This window comes from Balaenoptera musculus, chromosome 11 (genome assembly GCF_009873245.2).
Source record: "Balaenoptera musculus isolate JJ_BM4_2016_0621 chromosome 11, mBalMus1.pri.v3, whole genome shotgun sequence".
Lineage (NCBI taxonomy): Eukaryota > Metazoa > Chordata > Mammalia > Artiodactyla > Balaenopteridae > Balaenoptera > Balaenoptera musculus.
The window spans coordinates 19193856-19215933 of record NC_045795.1 but is presented as its reverse complement, the minus strand read 5'-3'; the positions used below and the strand labels follow the sequence as shown (position 1 = coordinate 19215933).

The window sequence follows — 22078 nt, the reverse complement described above, 5'->3', positions numbered from 1 at the left end:
TATGACAAAATAGCATAAATAACTTCATTTGTAAGGCTGTGAATTTTTCTATTCTTAATTGGGTGATAGCTAAATCTATTTAAATGCTTCTAGATGACTGAATATATAAATGTTTAAAATGGGCAGTTATAGTAGGTTTCTAGGCAGATTTGTTTGTTTAATATTGCTACACTTATTTTCAGATACTAGCATAGTACAGATGTTGCATAAAGATTGCACCCAATATGGTATGAGTTTGGTGTGATTTTTAAGAAAAAGATATTAACTCTCTGCTCTTGAAGGAAGCACTCAGATAGTCTTTGAACAAAACTACATGCCAGGCACTGTACTCATTACTTTATAAACGTTACCATTTCATCCTAATGATAGACCTAACGGCAGGCACATCAACCCCATTCAATTGATAAGGATCCAGGCTCAAAGAAGGTAGGAGTTAGTTACCCCAAGGTCCCATAGGTGGTTAGTGGCAGTGCAGTGGCTCTGAGACAGGTATTTTGGCTCTCTGAAACGTGCATTCTTTCTACTACCTGCAGCCTCACACCTTACACACTCAGGTAAGTGTAGCACCTGAGCATCTGAAGGCCAAGGCTGTCTTGTTAGGAGGGTGTTTCTTGCAATGGCCAAGCAGTGGCTGAGTATCGGCACAGCTGTTCCTTGGGTACAGTAGCCACCACTGTAGGGATTCTTATGCGGCTCCCCAGGAGCTGTATGTGGGCCAGTGACAGGAGCCACTGAACTCAACCTCACCTTCATGCTGAGAAGCTCACTTCGCAGATGCAAGGTCTTCGTTTCAAGAGGCACACGGGAATCAGAGGCAACCACCAAAGGTGTGATCATTGGGGGCCGCCTTGCAGGAATGAAGGACATGTGGTCTTGAGCTGCTTGTGTCTGTGTTGCTCTGGATTTGTGATTCATAGAGACCATGGCAGTCACCAACAGATGAGTCAATATCAGGGGATTTCTACAAGCACAGTGCTTGTATGATGATACTGATACTCTCATGGTGACGACCAGTTAAGAAGGTATTTCTAGATTAACTGATCAAACGGGTTTGTCATTATTCGTCATCCAATAGCTGGCTGCTGATTCTTCTGAAAGGTGCAGGAGGGAGAGGAAGGTTAAGACAGCGGACCCGCTCTGCTCCTTGCTGGCTGTCTGACCTTGGGCAGGCTTAACCACTAAGCCTTATTTGCTTGTCTATATAATGGGGTGATAACAGTACCTGTCTCTCAGGTTATGAGGATTGAGTGAGACAATTTCATAGAACACCTGGTACAGTTAAGTACTCAACAGTTGTCAAGTGCTGTTATTTTTATTCTCCTTCCTCTGGTAGACCCTTCCTCTGTCACCAAGAAGAGTTAATGTAGGTAGTGGACAGCAGCAGAATCAGTACAATACCCCCATCTCCCGCCCCTGCCCTTTTTACCACTAGTGAGTGACTTGTACTGAGTAGTAATCGCTTAGGGAGTTCATCAGCTGATAGTAAGGGTCTAATCTTTTGCCACGTAGGGAAATGATCGCCAATCTAAGTCAACAGTCGGATCCAGCGACAACTCATCTCCTCAGCCCCCAAAGAGGAAAGGGAAAAAAGAAGATGTGAATTCAGAAAAACCCACGAAAGGGAAACAGAATGTAAAGTTAAAGAGTTCGCCGCAGACAATTCCAAACAGTGGTAAGTTTGTTGTTATTATATTGTTATTATTGATTATCCTTATCTTAAGGCTGTGATACAATTTTAATTTGTAAATAGATCCATTTGTTTTCCTGGGCCTACAGAAAAGACTCCTTATTGTCCTATATGAGAGTTTGCAAAGAAGACTTTCTGCGTGTGAGAGATCCTGCTGTTTTTCATGCTTAATTTCTATTTGTAATTAGAGATTCTGCTACGAGGACACGTGTTTTTTAAATTTTTTATCAAAAAAATTTTTTTTTGGCTGCTTTGTGTCTTTGTTGCTGCGCACGGACTTTCTCTAGTTGTGGCGAGCGGGGGCTACTCTTCATTGTGGTGCGTGGGCTTCTCATTGCAGTGGCTTCTCTTGTTGTAGAGCGTGGGCTCTAGGCGCGCGGGCTTCAGTAGTCGTGGCACACGGGCTCAGTAGTTGTGGCTTGGGGGCTCTAGAACGCAGGCTCAGTAGTTGTGGCGCATGGGTTTAGTTGCTCCACGGCATGTGGGATCTTCCTGGATCAGGGATTGAACCCGAGTCCCATGCATTGGCAGGCGGATTCTTAACCACTGCGCCACCAGGGAAGTCCCAAGGACATGTGTTTTGAGGTAAAATATGTCTTGAGTGGTCGTATTGGAAAAGGTAACTTTTACCATCCTGTGTTCCAGCTAAAAGGGCTCGATTAACATTTTTGCCAACCGCTGTTGATCTCTCTTATTTGTGTGTCTACAACCCTTGTTCACATTCATTACGAATTGCTTTTAGTCACAGATCACTTTTTCCAAAAAGATGTTTCACCGATTTTACTGATACCCAAGAGAACACACACACACACAACTTTACCAATAAACAATATGTACCAAGTTAGTTATGTGTCTTGCATGACCAGGCGAGAGACGGTATAAAATAATTTAAAACATTTTGCATTAGTACAAGATTTCAAGATAAAAGTGATAAACTAAGGATGAGTGCCGTCAGAATTGTGAATTTTTCATGTTAGTTTTTTGTGAAGACAAGCTCTTTTTGGCTTCACTCGGAGCGTGGTCTCAGTGGGGCGAGCGCACGAGGATGGAGTGATGCTGTGGGCGGGGGGGCTGGCTGGGACAAGGCTGGAGGAGTGACGGCTTCTCCCTCCCCCTGGGATCCACTTACCCCCACTGGAAGACATGCCAGGCTGCCCTGGAAAAGGATGAATGGGATCAAGTTTCAGATTCATGGTCAGAGCTTGGCTTCCAGCTGGGAGCTCCAGCTCACTTCAAAGTCCGTATGAAGTGTCACATTAGAATTACAGCTCAAGTGGGCTTCACAGTTGAGGAGACAGCATGAACTTGTGTGAGTGTTTAGAAGACGCTGCTCAGATGATTAAAGTTTCAGAAGAAAGATGTGTGAGACTAAGTTAAAAGAACAGGTGAAATGAAAGGAGCCAATTCCATAGAGAAGAAGGTGGAGGGGTTTTAAAATCTTCAGAGATTTAAATGGTGGAGATTAGCTGGAAGTTGAGAGTCCTAGATTCTTGTCCCAGTTCTGCTCTTGACTTCCGGCAAGTCACTTAACTTCTTTTAGCCCCATTAACATTCTGCAACATGTGGGCTCATATTAAGATTTATCTTCAAAGTTTTGCTTTTATCTTTAAGTTTGTGCAATCCTTTCCGGTGACCCTGAAACAGGGAGGCCAGTAAAGTGCAGTCAAAGGATGTTTATTGAATGCTTGTTGTATGGTAGGCACCAAAGGAAAAAGCTAGCCTGGAAAAGCATGCCATGCCATGAACATTAAAAATAATAGAGGGTTGGGACTAACCTGGTGGTCCAGTGGTTAAGACTTAGCGTTCCCAATGCAGGAGACCTGGGTTTGATCCCTGGTCAGGGAACTAGGTCCCGCATGCCACAACGAAGACCCAGTGCAGCCAAATAAATAAATAAATATTTAAAAAAAATAATAGAGGGTTTATTTTAATCAGTATATACTAGATTGTGAAATTCCCAAGGCTGTGAGCTATGTCTTACTGGTTTTTTTTTTTCAGTCCCCAACAATTAGCACAGGTCTGACAGATGAGACGCTTAATAAATATTGATGGATGAATGATGGAAGTTACAAAATAGATAAGTCTCTGTAATACTTTAAAACCCACTAAGAAACAGGACTCATGTTAAACTCTTCCTGAATTATTTTTGATTAAAGGCTTTTATAAAATGCTACTTTTTTATTTTCTGCGAGGCTCTTATTAGCTTATAAAAATACCAGCTCCTACTTCCAATATTTTTTTTTAATTAATTTATTTATTTGTTTATTTATTTTTGGCTGTGTTGGGTCTTCATTTCTGTGCGAGGGCTTTCTCTAGTTGTGGCAAGTGGGGGCCACTCTTCATCGCGGTGCACAGGCCTCTCACTGTCGTGGCCTCTCTTGTTGTGGAGCTCAGGCTCCAGATGTGCAGGCTCAGTAATTGTGGCTCACGGGCCCAGTTGCTCCGCAGCATGTGGGATCTTCCCAGACCAGGGCTCGAACCCGTGTCCTCTGCATTAGCAGGCAGATTCTCAACCACTGCGTCACCAGGGAAGCCCCCAATATATTTTCTGAAAGTCTTTAGATTCAGTAGTTGTTCCTCAAAAGAAAGGGGACCATCATCTCTTCAGGTTATTTCATTCGTGGAAACTTGGGAACACAAGAGGCTGAATCAGCATTTCCATGTTTCACAGGAAAGTAAACTTTATTAAAAAGTCGAATTATCAGTGTTTTTTAAAAAACTTTTATTAGAGTATAGTTGATTTACAATGTTGCATTAGTTTCTGCTGTACAGCAAAGTTTATCAGTTATACATATACATATATCCACTCTTTTTACTTACTTTTTTTTTCTCTCTTTTTGAATTTTATTTTATTTTATTTTTTATACAGCAGGTTCTTATTGGTTATCTATATTATACATATTAGTGTATGTATGTCAATCCCAATCTCCCAATTCATCCCACCACCACCCCCCCATCAGCGTTTTTGTTTTTATAGAAATTCACAAATAATTTTCAACAATAGTTGTATCTGTGGGGGTCAAAGTAACAAAAACATGTTGACCACGGAAACAAGTCACATTTTTAAAGTGCTAAGAAAAGGTAGAAGCCCTCAGCTGTTCTTACTGTGTCTTTAGAGAATCCTGCAGTTTTAATTGCCCATGTTAAGTGTACATTTTGCAATCTGGTTTTATAATGTGCAGATGATAGGTTTTTCACTGCTGTATCTCAGTGTTAACATAGAACTACGGCTGCTGTCTTTCACATGAAGGTTTAGGGAATTTTTTTTTTTTCCCAATAAGAGGCTTATACCACAGATCTAGAAGCATATATGAGTTTAGACGAAGCATTTTGTATCTTTTCATCTTGATGGAGAGAACATATGACCTGGAAAATGAATCTTGGCTTCCAAAAACAATTTTCCCAGGGAAAATGAAAAAAAGGTTTTGTGTAGTTTATGAGATTAAATCATCACTTGATAAGTTTAAGGATATTAGCTTAAATCCCTACTTTTGAAAATTGAGCTATTTCTCCTTATCAGATCTGCCTCCAGATGTCTTTGGCTATAGAAATTTTCTATGTTATGTTATCAAAGGTATCTGTCTTTATCTCTCTTTCTTTTTTATTACTCCTTTAGCCTCCATATTCATTTATTATTGCAGTTGCTTTTTGCTTTAATGACATCTGTTTTAGTAATTAGAACCAAGTGCGCGATTTTGGACATTCATGCCTCCAGAGGGCTCTTATTCCTTAGAAAGGGAAAAGCAATAAGGACTTGAAGCAAAATGAAAGGGAAGGTGTATGGTGAGTCAGTGAGTCAAAAGTGCAAGAATTTAATACTGTATTGCACATTTGAAAGTTGCTGAGAGTAGAGCTTAAAAGTTATTACAAGAAAAAGCTTTTTGTAACCATGTGTGGGGACAGATGTTGACTAGACTTACTGTGGTGATCATTTCTCAGTATATACAAATATGGCATAAAAAATGCAAGAATTTGATTATAGAGATGAAACAGTTTTTGCTGCTTAAAAATATTTTAAATTTGGCATTAAGTAATCTATTCAATTTTATTTCTAAGTTAAATTTTAAGAGTTAGGATGCATATCGCTGATTTCTTTCTAGCATATGTTAAATTATGCAAATTTTTGATCAGTGTTCTTTAGTGTTCTCATGTTAATTAGAAAAAAGGAGACTTTGTAGGCTGTCTTGATTTTTATCATTACGATTGTAGTCATACATTTATCCTTTTATTTTACTGCTGATATTTACTGATACTCTGATGTCTAATGCTTCATGAGTGAGCAGTGCTGATAACAGTCTGTAGATGGCAACCTGGGTCTAATTTTATTTCTTTTTCTTGTTTCTTCTTTTTTTCCGACTCACTTTCTCTGTGTAATAATAAAGCTTAATAATTCAAGCAGAGCAGTGACATATTTCTTCAGGGAAACAAATCCCATTTTCTTTTGGTAGCCAAGATGCAAAGTAAGATTGGTTGGTGATTGATGAAGTTGGGCGTGAAATGCATTTTTAGTGCTGCATTTAAATGCCAGCTTAACTGACCAGCGTATGTTTTCCGTGCACTTTCGACCTGAGTGGTGCCTTGAGATAGGTTTTAGAGGCTGTTACCTAGCTATTCTCTCCTCTCTGAGCAAAGTTGTAATGATGATTGCTTTGAAATATTGTATAGTATTTTGGGATTGATTGTATTTGTTGATATTTTTAATAATATTTTACATGAAAAAAAATTAGTGTTTTTTAGACCCCTTGGAACACAGGAAGTATAGTGGGTTTAGGGCTCCTTAGAATATTGGGAAAACTGTAGAGAAAATATCCTGGTCTGTTATCGCTATGGTTTATGTGGTATTGATAATTAAAAATACTTTTTAAAAGCAGAGTATTAAAATGTAAGCAAAAACAAGACCTGTTTTCTTTTCAAACCCGTGCCCCCTGCAGTGAAAGGGCAGAGTCCTAACCACTGGACCGCCAGTGAATTCCCAAGACTTGTTTTATTTTGAAGGATGTGATTCTCTTTCTGTTTCCACGTGTGGGCGTGCACGTGTGCACACACGGATTAGTACCCTTGATGCAGTTCCTAGCTTGCTCCCAGTATCGTTCACTGATTGTTTCCAAGGAACGTGTGATGTTTAGACTCCTGATGAATGATAGGGAGTAGGTGCAGTGCCGGGAAAGGGTGTCTGAATATTATGACCTTGCTGGGTGACTTGAATTTTTTTCTTGAATTTTTCTAATAGCTACAAACTGCACATGGTTTGCTGCATCGCCCCAAGCATGAAGCATTACTGTGGTCCATCCTCAGAGTCAGATCAGGGGACATGGAAACTTGAGCTTCTTTGGTTCAGCTGACGAACCAGCTCAGGCACTTGCATGGTTCGCAGTCACAAGAGACTCAAGATAAAAACAGGAAGCATGTTTTCCGAATGTGCTTTCCCAAGTCTCACCCACTAAGGATGTCATGTACCGGAGGAAAGTATATAAGAAGGCACCAAGATGACTTCACAAAGCAGGGCACTGGTTTTTTTTGATAAGCAGAGGAAAGATTTATGATTCCTTGGTGTCTGTTTCCACCATACTCACCACATAACGGGGAAATACAGGTTTTCTATTCCTTCCTTGATCTTAACTTCCCATCTCAGTGGCTATGTGTATTGTGGAATATGGGTCCAATTTGACTATGACGAGTACCAGTATGATAAAAATTTGTAAAATAAGCACTTTCCCATGCCTCAATAACCCTTTTTAGAATGACATATTATACACAAAATCTAGTACAGCAAGGGGTCTTAGTAATCCCTTGAAGTTTTATTGTGCTATTAAAATTCTAGTAATAAAAATTAGTTTAGGAATACAGGCATACTTTGGAGCAATTGTGGGTTTTGTTCCAGACTACCACAATGAAGCAAATAACACAATAAAGCAAGTCACACAAATATTTTGATTTCTCAGTGCATATAAAAGTTATGTTTACATAATACTGTAGTCTACTAAAGGTGCAATACCATTATGTCTAAAAAAATCCAATGTATATGCCTTAATTAAAAAATACTTTATTGACGAAAAAATGCTAACCATCATCTGACAACGCAGGGTTGCCACTAACCTTCAGTTTGTAAAAAGTGCAATATCTGCAAAGCGCAATAAAATGAGGTATGCCTGTATATACTTTCACTTTCAGCTGAGATATTGAAAAATTAGAGGCTGGCTGAATACCAGTAAGATGTTTATCTCAGTCTGAGAGGAGTAAGATCCTAGCCCTTTTTAGAAAAGATTCTTTTCATATCCTGCCCTCTTACACACTTTGTACATTGGATGGAGCAGCATTGTGAGAAAGGCATTCTTTTCCAGCTGATGTCAGGTTGAGGCCGTAAACTTCTTTTGGGGGCTATTTTTCATTTGGCTGAGGGTTGGGATGTGAAGATACTCTGTTTTCAAAAGGAGAAGTTTGTGAGCTGTTGAATTGTGTAGATATTTCCAAACCTTTGGAAGATTTTATTGCAGAAATTTGTTTTAAGTAGGTATTTTGGTAATTGCATCACATTTTCCGTACAAGTAGCCCGTACAGTTCTATGTAAGCCATAATGCGTCTTAATTCTCACATTGTACTCGTGGTGCCATGGAGGTAGCTGCAGCATACCGTCATGTTTCTGGTGGGAAAAGAAATAGAAGTTCCATATTGAATGCCAGGAACTCGAGTTACCCTGCTGCCCAGGGATGCAGAGCTGCCCCAGGTCAAATTCTTGGTGTCGGCCAGAGCCTTGAGGTTGGGGATCCCATGGGGTTTGGGTCTGAGGAGAAAGGCAGAGGTTGAGGGTCGGACCTGGAATTATAGGTGTGGGGACACTGAGCTCCAGACTGAGGTTCTTGTAGCAGTTGATCCTCTGGAAGAGAGTGATGTGTGGAGTGTCTCATCTTGATTTTTCTCCCTGGCTTCAGGCTTTGGCTTGCCAGACTCCCTTTTCATAGATGCTACCTATTACTTCTAAGTAGGTCCTCTCTCCTTCCGTGCCCATCAAGGACCCAGACAAATTTCACAGCATTCCCTTGATTCTGCTGCCTCTGAAGTTAGCTCTGAACTTCTCTATACCTTATCATAGAGAAATGTAGATCCATACCAATGGTGGGTTTCTGAAGTGTTAACTCTTCTTTCTACTTTTCAGGAAGAAACTAAAATTGGGTTACCTCGGCCGGGTGTTTCATCATGGGTTCTGAAGTAGGGCCCAGACCTAGGCTTGGTTCGGGAGGGGTCTGATATCAGGAATGTCTGTGAGATGCTGATGGTGGGAGGTGACAGTGTGAAAGGAAGAAGTAGCCATGGAATTTATTACCCTTCCCCCCTCCCCAACTTCCTCTTCCTATTGCCAGCCCTGTGGTGAAATAAAACCAGGATGGGGACTTGGTCCATTAGACTATCAGCAGCTCCTCGGCCATTATTCACACGTGATACACAGATAAGCACCCAGCAGAGTATCCTGCTCAGAGTAGCACTCAGTGTTGAGTGTGTGTGTGTGTGTGTGTGTGTGTGTGTATGTATGTGTAGGTCCATTATGCCTACATTTGTGGTGACAACTGAAATTAAGGGTGACAAATTCCAAACACTGAGTAATGGTACGATTCTGATACCCATGCTTTAGAACATCTCAACTGTGGATTTTAATCTGATATTTTATAAGCTTCATCTACAAATCCTCAGAATTAGGTAAACAGCATTTCCCTAGTTTTACAAAAGGGGGAAAAAGAGGAGAAACCAGTTTTCCCAGAGTCAAAGGGTATATCAATGGCTAATGATTTCTAGAAATTGCCATGCTGACCTACACTGGCTAAGAGGTGACACCCTCATGCAATTGTTTGTAGGGCACTGATGCCAGGAGTCCAGGGGGAGGGAGGCTTTCGTATGTAAGTGCTTCAACCTGTCTTCCTTTAGTGAAGAGTGTTGACATATCACAGTCAACGCTGAAGCTTATCTGAGAGATTTTGAGGAGTTCCGTGTTTCCCTCTTCCATTTTTCAGGATTTCATATTCTCTTTGTAAATGAGAATGGTTGATTTGAGCTCTTTTTGTTTTGTAGGTGGCAGGAGTTATTATTACTAGCAAGGAGATTTTCCTCTTCCGCAGTGTGGTATAATAATGAGTCTTTAGTATATACCAGGCTGGGATGAGTCTTCAGCAACCAAACCTACTTTTTTCAGGGTTTGGGAACCTTGAAGAAGGTGGATATTTTTGAGGTTGACCTTTAGTTTATTTATCAAATGGCCAAATCCCATTTTTTAATAGTTATTTGAATATCCTAGGACTTAAGCTCTTGCATCCCAAGCCCGTCACTGCGTCTGAATTTCCTTCCCCAAGTTTCATGAATCCTTAGACTTATGAACCCACCCCCTTTTCTAGAACACCACTTTCATTTCTTCAATGAACATTTACTGAGCACTTACTATGTACCACACTTTGCTAATCGGTGGGGCAACTCCATTTTCTCTCTTGTATACTAATAGCTTAGCACTTACACATTTTCTTCGGGTAATTGTAATTATTTCTTTATCAAAGCATTTTCCTCGAGGAAGCAGAAAAATTTCCTTCTCCATTTCCATGACCAAACTCTGTTTACTGCACATAAATGCCAAATGTGTTTATGTTGTGAGCATTGACAATTTGTTCCTCCTTGGTACTAAGTCATCTCCCAGGGCTCCATGTCAATTTTGCTGATTTAGAAAGTAGCAGCACAGTACCCGAGAACAAGGCCATTTCTGCTTAAATGTGTTTAATACGGTGTCTGGAAGAATTACTAATACTACTTGGTACTACCAGACAGGGGAGAGATATTTCTCCACTCATATAATATGCTGTGACTCCTTTGTACACTGTGGCTATTTTTTATATGAACTCTACTTTTATTCTTCTCAGTTATCCTAGTTGTTCTTGAAAGAAGATATAATCTTTATTGCAAATCACCATGCATCATGCTATCACAGTGGGGATAAAGGTAAAGAGAAAATATGTATAGAGTACTTTTGAGCTTTGTTGGTTTAAAGCTGTCCATTTATTCTTAATTTATACAAGTAGATGATAATACCAAATTGTTTCTGTGAAGTTGGGCAAGGTTTCATTCCCTTTAAAATGCCATAATAAAAACCACTTTTCACTGAGTACTCTGGCCTGTCCCACACTCAGGCTGAACAAGCTTCTGTGGCCAGAGAAAGGCCTGGGGCAAAGACTCAGGAACTTGAGGCAGGAAGGCCTGGGAGTGTATGGGAGCTGTCCAGCGAAGCTGCCCTAGACCTCTGGGTTGGGCTACGAGGTTATGGGCAGGACATCAGAGGAGGATTTCTTGGAAGTAGAGGAATCTAGAAGGTCTGCTGTAGACAAGGAGAGAAATGATGGTGGATTTGATAGCCTTTGGCAGTGGGATAGAGAGGAGAGGACAAATTTGAGAACTACGTAGGAGATAGGCAGTACGACCTGAGACCATCTGGGAAGGTGGGAGAGAGTCAGTGGGATCCAAGGGGACACTGAGTATTTGGCCTGGTAACAAGGGGGATGGTTGGTGTCAGTAACTCTCAGGGAATGTGCTCAGGAGGAGAGAAAGGCTGTACCCGGTGAGTTAGAGGGACCTACCTGGCATTTGGTGGAGGTGCGCATGGATCAGCTGGAAAGGGAAAGACTCCCCTTGCAGATGGAGATCTGGGGGTCATCAGCCAATAGGTGAGAGCTGAAGCCAAGGTAAAGGAGAAGATGCCCAGGGAGGACCCACAGATTGAGAAAAGAAGGGCCAAACCTGACTCTTAAGGAGCAAGTACAGGAAGAGGACATGAAGAAGTAGAAATGAGAAACCTTTGGTTAGCACCTGTACCTCTAATTACCTCACTTGTTTCATGGAACAAACACTGAGGAGTAGGTATTATTCGTAAGTGGAAATCATATTATTCATAAATGGAAATCATAATTTCCATTTTACAGAGCCAAAGACCAAAGTGCAGAAAGGTTTAGTGTCTTGCAGTCTTCAGCAAGCCAGAAAGCATTTAATAAATGACAGCAATTTCTTTCCAAGGTATCACAGCCTGTGAACAAGGTCCTTTGCCCCCAAGTTTAGAGTCTTCCCCATGATTATAGTTTTCCCTAATCAGACTTTACAGTTGCCTACAGCCTAAATGTGTTGGAGTGATTCTGTGTCTATTTTATATAAAGCTAAGGCCATATTAACACATATATGAGGAATCTAGAAAAATGGTACAGATGAACCAGTTTGTGAGGTGGAAATAGAGACACAGATGTCGAGAACAAACATATGGACACCATGGGGGGAAAGCAGGGGAGGGGGTGGTGGTGGTGGTGGGATGAACTGGGAGATCGGGATTGACATGTATACACTAATATGTATAAAATAGATAACTAATAAGAAAAAAAGGCTACCTACAGGGCCGCAGTGTTATATAAATTTAAGAAATAAATTCATTTATAAGACAAAAAAAGCCACCACCACCACCAACAAAAAGCTAAGGCCAAACGCAAGGCACTGAACTCACATCAGTGCAATGATCTTCCTCCAGACATTGTCCCTAGTGCAGTGTTATAAACCTTGTGTGCACAGCAGCAGGAAAGGTAAAAATGCATTAACATCTCAGATCAAAAACAGAGGCAGAGTCATTCTGTAGAGAAATTGAACACCAAAAAATCATAGCAAGAAAATTGATTTAAACTGTACTTAGTGAGGGATTCGAAGGAAATGATAGTTCAGAATTCTAAAATTGTTTTTCGTATGAGGTGAAAATTTTGCAGTCTGAAAATGAATGACTATTCCTCTGTAACTGTAAAACTACCAAAAAGATCCAGTTGAATGCATAGACAGTTCCCATGTCAGACTAGCCCAGGAATGTATTAGGAGCAAAAGGGAACAATGACTGTTTTTCTTAATTAAATAAAAGAATACCATCTTTTACCCCTCACTGGCACCAAAGTTCTCAATGATTTCATCTAATTTGGGAATGAATGGGGTAGGCTGTCATTGTTCTAGGAGACAAGAAGATTAGCCACCCAGGACAAAAACTTAAAAGGAACCAATAAGCACCATTACTAACAAACGGTCTCCATGTTTTCTCTGGTGCTTTCCATCCTCGCATGTTTGAGATTTATTACATTTTCAATTTGGTAACGTTTGCTAACTAAAACAGAGTTCCAGATCTAATTACGACAGCACTCGATAGCATTTAGATGGATGAGTTCACCCCTCAGGAGTTTTTATTTTCTGAGCAAGCCTCAGACAGAAGGGACAAAGGAATAAAAAGTTTCTGTAGTAGGTAGATGGATGTAAGGCAATTTTTCATTTGTGAGGCAGGTTGGCTGTTTAATTTTTAGAAATTAGTTGAGAGAATCATCAAATTCTCTTTAGACTTTATTCCCAGGTTCACCCTTAGGTTATAATTTAAAAGCACGATTATGGTTATTTAGCATTTTCATCATAATGGAACATTAATGAAAATGAATGTGAAAACACTTTTATAAAGTACAAAGTGCCTGAAGAGGCTAGTGGTTAATAGCAATATCTATGTAAGGAGATAGGAATTAGTTTGAGACGATCTCCAAGTCAGAAATGAGGAACTTTATTTAGTACCTGGAATTAGGGAGCCTGGAGATGGGGAAGTGAGGAGGGTACCCATTATTTTTTAAAATTTTTAAATTTTATTGAAGTATAGTTGATTTACAATGTTGTGTTAATTTCTGCTGTACAGCAAAGTGATTCAGTTATGCAAATATATATATTCTTTTTCATATTCTTTTCCATTTTGGTTTATCACAGGATATTGACTATAGTTCCCTGTGCTATACAGTAGGGCCTTGTTGTTTATCCATCCCATATATTGAATATAATAGTTTGTATCTACTAATCCCAAACTCCCAATCCTTCCCTCCTCCACACCCACCCCTCCCCCTTGGCAACCACAAGTCTGTTCTCTATATCTGTGAGTTTGGTTCTGTTTTGTAGATACGTTCATTTGCATCCTACTTTAGATTCCACATATAAGTGATATCATATGGTATTTGTCTTTCTCTTTCTGACTTACTTTGCTTAGTATGATAATCTCTAGGTCCATCCATGTTGCTGCACATGGCATTATTTCATTCCTTTTTATGGCTGAGTAGTATTCCATTATATATACATAATACCACATCTTCTTTATCCATTCATCTGTCAATGGACATTTACATTGTTTCCATGCCTTCGCTATTGTGAATAGCGCTGCTATGAACCTAGGGGTACATGTATCTTTTCGATTATAGCTTGGTCTGGATATATGCCCAGGAGTGGGATTGCTGGATCATATGGCAACTCTATTTTTAGTTTTTTGAGGAGCCTCCATATGTTTTCCATAGTGGCTGCACCAATTTGCATTCGGGAGGGTTCCATGATTAATTCATGTTGCCCCAGGTAGCTGCCTTCTTACTGCTGCCCTTCTTCTCCCTTCCAAGACTCAGTTGCCACCCTAGTCTGAAGCTCAAAGCTGACAAAGTCTTTGCAGAATGACAAAAAAGTTAAAGAAAGTCAGTAGAAGGAAAGAGAAGAAGAAAAAGTTCAGCTGGGTGGACAAAATCTTTCCTTCTAAAAACATTTAAAAAAACTAAAAATAACCTTACACAGTCATTCTCTTTCACTCCAGTTAGTTTCTAGGTTAATCTCCTTACTCTACCTTGCTCCATTGCACTTTATTGTCTGCATGGTGAGTTCTCTCCTTGGAGGAGAGGCATAAAAATGGGGAAAAGACATGGTTTTCTTCTCATGAAGATTAAAATTGAGTTGGAGACTCAAAAGCACCTCTAGGTCAAGGTCGGATATGGCAAGTAGCAGAATAGAGTTCATGGAAAAGGCTTTGAGAGCAGGGGAGGGAGGTTAAATCTGACTGCTGAGATTGGGAATTGATATCTATTTGCGAGAGAAAGTTCTGGGCATAGAATTGTTGTGTGTTGGGGGGGCGGGGCGGAAGGAAAACCAGGACTGAGCTCAGCATTTAGATCTCGGATGCGTTTTAAACCCAGAGTAGTTAAATGTTAATTAATCCTCCAAATTAGAATAGATGGTTTAATCTTATAGTGTTATTTTTATATCCTTTCTCAGATTAACTCAGAAGTTCCTGTGTACTCTTCTTAAAAATCATAATGGTGACAGTGACCATCACAGTTTACACGAAAGGCCATTGCCCATAAAAACAACAAAAATTGTGATTTTTCCTTAAAGTGACCGAAGGACTTTCATTTTTCATTATTATGTGTCCCTTGCTAGGAAACGCCCTTAATGCATCCTTACGGACAGGACATTGGAATGTGTTTCCAGGTTCAACCACTTTTCTTAGACTAAGGGTCCTATTTCTGACTACTTGCAATTTCTACCTTGATTTCTCACAGGCACCCTACATGCACATGTTAAAAAAAATTCCCCAAACTCTGAATTGCCTCTGTATACTTAGTTTTCCTCCCTGCTTTCTTGTGTCAGTGTCCCATGGAGCCAGGAACCCAGGAGTGGTGCGTGATGGTGGGTGGGGGTCAGAGGAGGAGTCTGAGGCTTTGCCAGCTGGCGGGGAAGTTTGGGGCGCGACCCGTCCCTGCCCCATTCCTTTCTAATCCCCTCCACATTACCTCTCCCATCATTTTAATCCTGTTAACGTTAGAGTCAGCCTAGACTTTTCCATGTCCCTCATTCTCCACACTCAATCAGGGCTAATTTGCACAGATTTGACCTTCTTAGAGTCTCTTGAATCTGGTCCTCCTCGCCTGGTCATTCCTGATTTAAGCTCCATATGTTTCACGCAGAGACCCCTGCAGCCTTCTAGATTAGGTCTCCTGAGCGCCCTCCCAGTCTGCCCTTCATAACTCTGCCAGCAATGTCCTGAAACCGCAAAACTGTTTCTAATGAAATTCCCTCAGGAGTGTCTCACTTTCATGGCCTTTCTTTCCAACTTCATCTTCCACCAGCCTCCTGCATGCATGTCGGGCGTACAGAACTTTCTAGAGTTTTCTTGATGGCATGAGCTGTTGCCACGTCATTTGTATGTGCCTAGAATACCCTCCCGGCTCCCATCAACTTTATTCTCTTTAAGACTCACAGTGGCATCATCCTTTCTGTCAAATTGGTCCTGACACTCTCAGTGTTGAGCCTTCCCTCTCTCGGGCTGCAATAGCAGTACGTGACTTTGCCATAGTGCGTGTTACATCGCCCTTCTCCGCTGGTCCCTGAACAATTTGCGAGCCAGGCCTCCTCCTTATCATTGCCTTATTCATCTTCATGACTCCAGCATCTGGCTCAGTTTCTTACACGTAGTTAGCTCCCTGTAAAGTGTGATGAGAGAATGACGGAATTTTTCCAATCACTGTATGACTCTTTTTTTTTTTTTTGCTGTGCTTTTATTTGAATTTAGGCATTGCAATTATTTATGATGATATTTCTTAATCAAAGTTAGCTTGATGAAAACAGATTTTCTAACCAAACATCTCCCAGTGGCATAGAGATTAACAAGGTCTCTGCCTGCTACAGTGCCCAGGCAAAGGAGATATACATCCATGTAAATGGAGACATTTTGTTTAAATTCAAGGAGAGGTAATAGGTTAGGGAAAAGACTGCTTACTTGACTTAAGAAATCAGTATTAAAGCCGAGGTGCAATATATGGCTCTATGTGGGGAAAACTGAAAAATTAATCTTGTTATAATTTAATTAAAAAATTCAGCGTGGTCGGATGGCCCCTGAATTGGTGCACTGTGCTGCTAAGATAACAGCCTTATGAAGATACCACTAAAAAATGGAGGCTCTTAAAACCAAACTGAGTTGATGAATTTTCCTCAGTTTATAATGCGAAATTATTCTTTGTGTAGTGCTGTCTGCATGATATTGGATTTTCCATTAATAGAGAATTTAAAAGCCACTTTGGATTAGAGATTATTTACATTTCTAATTTCTCACGTTAAATGGTGGGGCATAACTCTCAGTTGAGTCCCCCCCTTACCCTCCCACCAAACGAAATTTTACGAAGGCTCAGTCAGCCTCCTGACGAATCTCTCTCTTGTTCATACACAGACCCGGGCTACTCACTCTATTCTCTTAAGCTCCAAGCAGCAGAAATGTCTGCATTTTTGGAAATCCTTTTCTTCCCTTGAGCATCCCAGTGTCTCCCAGAAGAGTGAGTGGCTACACAGACACACACACTGGTATACACTGGGCACATTTAAAAAAAACTTTTTATGGACACATAGCGTATATATAGAAGAGTGCTCAAATCATAAGTTGACACCTTGATGAATCTTACAAATTGAGTAGACCCACGTAACCAGCAGCCAGATCGAGAAATAGAACATTATCTGTGCGAGGTTTTTTGTTTTTTGTTTTTTCCCCTGACACCAAATACGTGGTGTCTCTTGCACACCATCTCTCCAATTCACCAACACCAACTAGGTGCCCTACAGTTCAATTCAGTTCTGACTCTGAGTGCCCGCAGTCAGCATCAGACTCCATAGGTTTAAGGGATAAGTCCCGCAAGGCAGATCTTATTTCAGGTGACAACTGCAAGTATCAGGTCCCCAGGTTACCCTCACTTCTGTCTGACCTTGCTACAAAGTCGGGGGTTTCTACACCACACCCCTACACCCCCTTCCAGAACTCAGGAAAGTGCTTTTACTTACTATTACTGGTTTGTTATAAAGGATACAACTCAAGAACAACCAGGTGGAAGAGACGCACAGGGCAAGGTAGAGGCGGAGGAGCACGGAGCCTCCATGCCTTCTCCAAGTGCGCCAGTCTCCCAGCATCATGATGTGTCCACCATCCCCGAGGCTCTCCATACCTGGTCACTTAGGGTTGCGTTATGTAGGTATGATTGATGAAATCACTGGCCATTCATAATAAACTCAGTTTTCAGCCCCTCTCCCCTCCCTGGAGGCTGGAAGAAGGGGAGCTTAAAGTTCCAAATTTTTAATCGAGGTTTGGTTTTTCTGTCACCCAGCTCCTTCAGGTTGGAGCTATCCAGGTGCCCGCCAAGAGTCACCTCATTAGAACAAAAGACCCTCCTGTCACCCTCGTCACTCAGGAAATTCCAAGGGTTTTAGGAGGAGCTCTGTGTCAGGAACCTAGGACCTGGGGACAAAGACCTAGTGTAGATTATACCATGACCAGCAACTCAGAAGACCCGCCCCCTCTACTTCCAGACATCACCCCCTGAAGAAAACCATTATCCTGACTTCTATCATCATAGATTAGTTTTTCTTAGTTTTGAATTTTTAAAAATAGAGTTATACACTATATTGCAACCTATTTATGTTTGGCTTTCACTGAAAATTATGTTCGTGGGATTAATTCATTCTGTTGCACATAACAGTAGTTTGTTATTCTCACTGCAGTATAGTATTCCATTGTGTTACTCTAGCATTATTTATGCATTCCACGGTTGGCGGACTTTTGTGTTGTTCCCAGTTTGGGGCTTTAGTGAGTAGTGCTGCTATAAACATTTTGCTATGTATCTGTTGGTGAACATATGCAAGTACTTCAGTTGAATTGTTGTGTCATATGAGATATGTATTTCATCTTTAATAGATATTGCCAAGTAATGTTCCAAAATGGTTGTGCCACTTCACATTCTCACCAATGATGTATGAAAATTCCAGTTGCTACAAGCCTCCCCAACATGCATTCTTGTCAGTTTAAAGAATTTTAGCCATTCTAGTAGGTGAGTAATGGTATTTCAATGCAATTTTAATTTGCATTTTCCTGATGACTGATGAAGTTGAGTGCCTTTTCATATGTCTTTTAGCCATTTTGATATGTTTTTTAGTAAAATTCCTATGCACGTCTTGTGTCCATTTTTCTGTTGGATTGTTTGCCTTTTTTCATGTGGATTTGTAGTTCTTTATAAACGACTCATTTGTTGAATATCAGAATATCTTCTCTTATTTTGTGGCTTGTCTTGTCACTCTCTTAAAGATTTCTTTTGAATTATAGAAGTCTGTAATCTTCAAGTCCAATTTATTAACTTTTTTCTTTAGCGTGTTTTCTGTGTCCTGTTTAAAAAATATCTTTGTCTCTCCCGAGGACTCATGTTTTCTTTTGGAAGCTTCGTTGTTTTATTTTCTGCTATTAAAGCTACAATCCATCTGTAATTGATTTTTGTGTATGGTATGAGGTAGGAGTCAAGATTAGTTTTTCTCCATGTGGATACCTAGTTGATGCTGTACCATTTCTTGAAAATTTCATCATTTTCCTCTGTCTTAAATTTGATGTTGATCTATGTGTGAATCCAGTTATGCCTGCTCTATTCTGTTCCATTGGTCTATTATCCTTGTGAAACACTGTCTTTATTTTAGTTTTATCATAAGTCTTGACATCAGTTAAGATAAAGCTTTCAGCTTACTTTGTTCTTCTTTAAAACTGTCTGTACATTTTAGAATCCACTTCCCAATTTCCACAAAAACACCTGCTGGGATTTTAATTGGGATCGAATTGAATCCATAGACCAATCTTTAAAATATTGAGTCAAGTACATAAGCATGGTATGTCCCTCCATTTATTTGTCTTTCGTAATTTTTCTCACTTATGTTTTATATATATTATGTTTTGCATATCTCTTATTAGATTTATTCATAGGTATTCTATGCTTTTTTGGTGATGTTATAAATACTGTTGTTTTAAATTTAAATTTTATAATTATTTGTTGCTGATTTATTAGAAATACAACTGATTTTTATATATTTGACATTGTTTTCTGTAACATTATCAAATTTAACTGTTAACTTATGTTGCAGGAAGTGGGATCCCTTCCAGGGCCCGAGAGTGATCTCTTGTCTAACACTTGGAAATGAATTGTCTGAGGAGACACATGTGCTTATAAAGCAAGAGACTTTATTGGGAAGGGGCACCCGGGCGGAGAGCAGGAGGGTAAGGGAACCCAGGAGGACTGCTCTGCCACGTGGCTTGCAGTCTCGGGTTTTATGGTGATGGGATTAGTTTGCGGGTTATCTCTGGCCAATCATTCTGACTCAGGGTCCTTTCTGGTGGTGAGCGGAACCGCTCAGCCAAGATGGATTCCAGCAAGGAGGATTCTGGGAGGTTGGTAGGACATGTGGACTGGTGTCTCCTCTTTCCTTTTGACCTTTCCCGTATTCTTCCGCTTGACGGTGCCTTGTTAGTTCCGTGTTCTTTACCAGGATCTCCTGTCATAAAATAACTCATGCAAATTGTTACTGTCTTTGCCTGGGCAGGGTGGGTGGTTTTGGTCAGTGGTTCCCCTAACACTGAAAATAGTTTTTGTGATTTCTTTTGGATTTTCTAAATACAGTGTCATTTTGCTTGCAAATAATGACAGTTTTCTTTCTTTCTTTTCACTCTTACAGCCCTTTTCCTTACTTTTTTGTACTTCTGGTACAAAATAGAATAGAATTAGTGATAGCAGACAACTTTATTCCGTTCTTAATCCCAAGGGGAAAGCCTTCAGCATTTCCCCATTAAGAATGATGTTTAATCTAAGTTTTCATACATTTTATCAGATTTAGGAGGTTCTATTTATTAGAGAAGTTTGCTTTTTTGTTTGCTGAGATTTTTTAAAAATTGGAATGGGTTTTGAATCATATTAAGTGCTTTTCTGTAACTGTTGAAATGATATTTATGCTTTTTCCCCCTTTATTCTTCTAATATGGTGATTTTTGGATATCAAACTAACTGTATTTTTGGAATAAAAAAATTGTCTATGATGTTTTGTCCTTTTTATATCTTGTTGCTGTAATTACTTAGACCTGGAATTTTCTTTATGTGAATTTAAAAATTCTTTAATAGCTATAGGGATATTTATACTTCTTAATCTTTTCTAGTGTTAGTTTTGGTAAGTTACGTTTTAAAAGTTAATTTCACTTAAATTTTAAAATTTATTGGTATAAAGTTATTTCTTATATCATCTTTAAAAAACGTCTATAGGATCTATACTAATGTACTATTTATCAGCCCCCCATATTGGTAAATTTTGTTCATAATCAATCTTGCTAATGGTCCTTCAAGTTTACTATTCTTTTAAAATAACTAATTTTGACTCTGTTGATTTTTCTCTATTATATATTGTTTATTTTTCATTTAATTTCTGCCCTCATATTTATTTCCTTTCTTCACCTTTCTTTGAGTTTAACTTATTCTTTTACTAAGTTCTTGAGATGGCTATTTAGAACATTGATTTTCAGTCCTTTTTCTAATATATACATGTAAAATCATAAATTTCCCTCTAAGCAGAGCTTTAGCTGTATCCAACATGTTTTACTTTGTCTTATTTTCATTACTTATAGAAAATATTAAAAAATTTCCATGGTCATTTTGTCTTTGACCCAGGGTTATTTAAAATGGTATTACTTAATTTCAAAACAGTAAATTTTTGGATTTTCTAGTATCTTTTTTGATTTCTAGCTTAATTCCACTGTGGTCAAAGAACATACTTAAATAATTTCAGTCTCTTTAAATTGTTGAGACTTGCTTAGTGACTCAGCATATGGCCAAACTTGGTAACAATTCCCAAGGTCCTTGAAAAATGTTTCTGTGCTGTCACTGCTGAGAGCCATGTCCTGTATTTTTCAGGTAGGTGACGTTTCTTAATTTTGTACTTTGGCTTTGGAATGGCTCCAGGTTCATCCTACCCTTACCATCTGCTTTCCATTTTCTTGCTCATTAAATTTTTTTTTTAATTGAGATATAATTGACAGTTAATACTGTATCAGTTTCAGGTGTACAATATACTGATTCAGTGCTTGTATACACTGCAAAATGGTCACCGCTCTACCACTTTCTTGCCCATTAAACCCTCTTGCTCTCTTGTTTGCTTTTACCACGGCTTCCTCTTTTGGTCTAGCTGTGTTTGAATTTGTATATGTTTCCACGTGGTTTCATTCCGCTCTGTCTTATCCTCCACTTAAAATTCTGGTTCCACTCCTTGTCCCTTATCCCTTTGGTTCTGTGGCTTTGCTCCGTAGGCCAACATGGCATTCTCCCTTTCCTTTGGATTCTACTTGTTAAAGAAGTTGATCAGACAGCTCTTGTCAGCAGGCATTCATTGAGCATAGGTTATGGGATTCTGGAAACATTTGATATAGTCCATGCCCTTGGGGGCTTGTGATCTGGTTGGAATCAGGACGCCCCACTTACAGAGACTGGATAGTATAAGGAAGGATATAATACAAACTGCATGAGTGCAGTAGGGAGAAGAAGACAGTCATTATGGGCTGGGATGGTTTTGCAGAGAACCTGGAATTTGATATGAAATTTTTAAAAATGGGAAACAAGGATGTGAGTTCACAGGGAATTTGCCTGAGTGAAAATCCAGAGACAAGAAAGCTTAACTACTCTGTGTTTGTATTTCACAGATCACACAATATTAGTTAGCAAAGTGGTGGTAGCCT

General features: G+C 39.7%; 1 protein-coding gene across 1 annotated transcript in view; it reads left to right on the top strand.

Annotated features, from left to right (window-relative positions):
- Positions 1-22078, top strand: part of DCDC2 (doublecortin domain containing 2) — a 159840-nt gene that overhangs the window by 62079 nt on the left and 75683 nt on the right. Inside the window, exon 7 of the mRNA XM_036870594.1 lies at positions 1510-1672. Coding sequence (XP_036726489.1) covers positions 1510-1672 — 163 coding nt within the window. The remainder of the gene's footprint in view (positions 1-1509; positions 1673-22078) is intronic.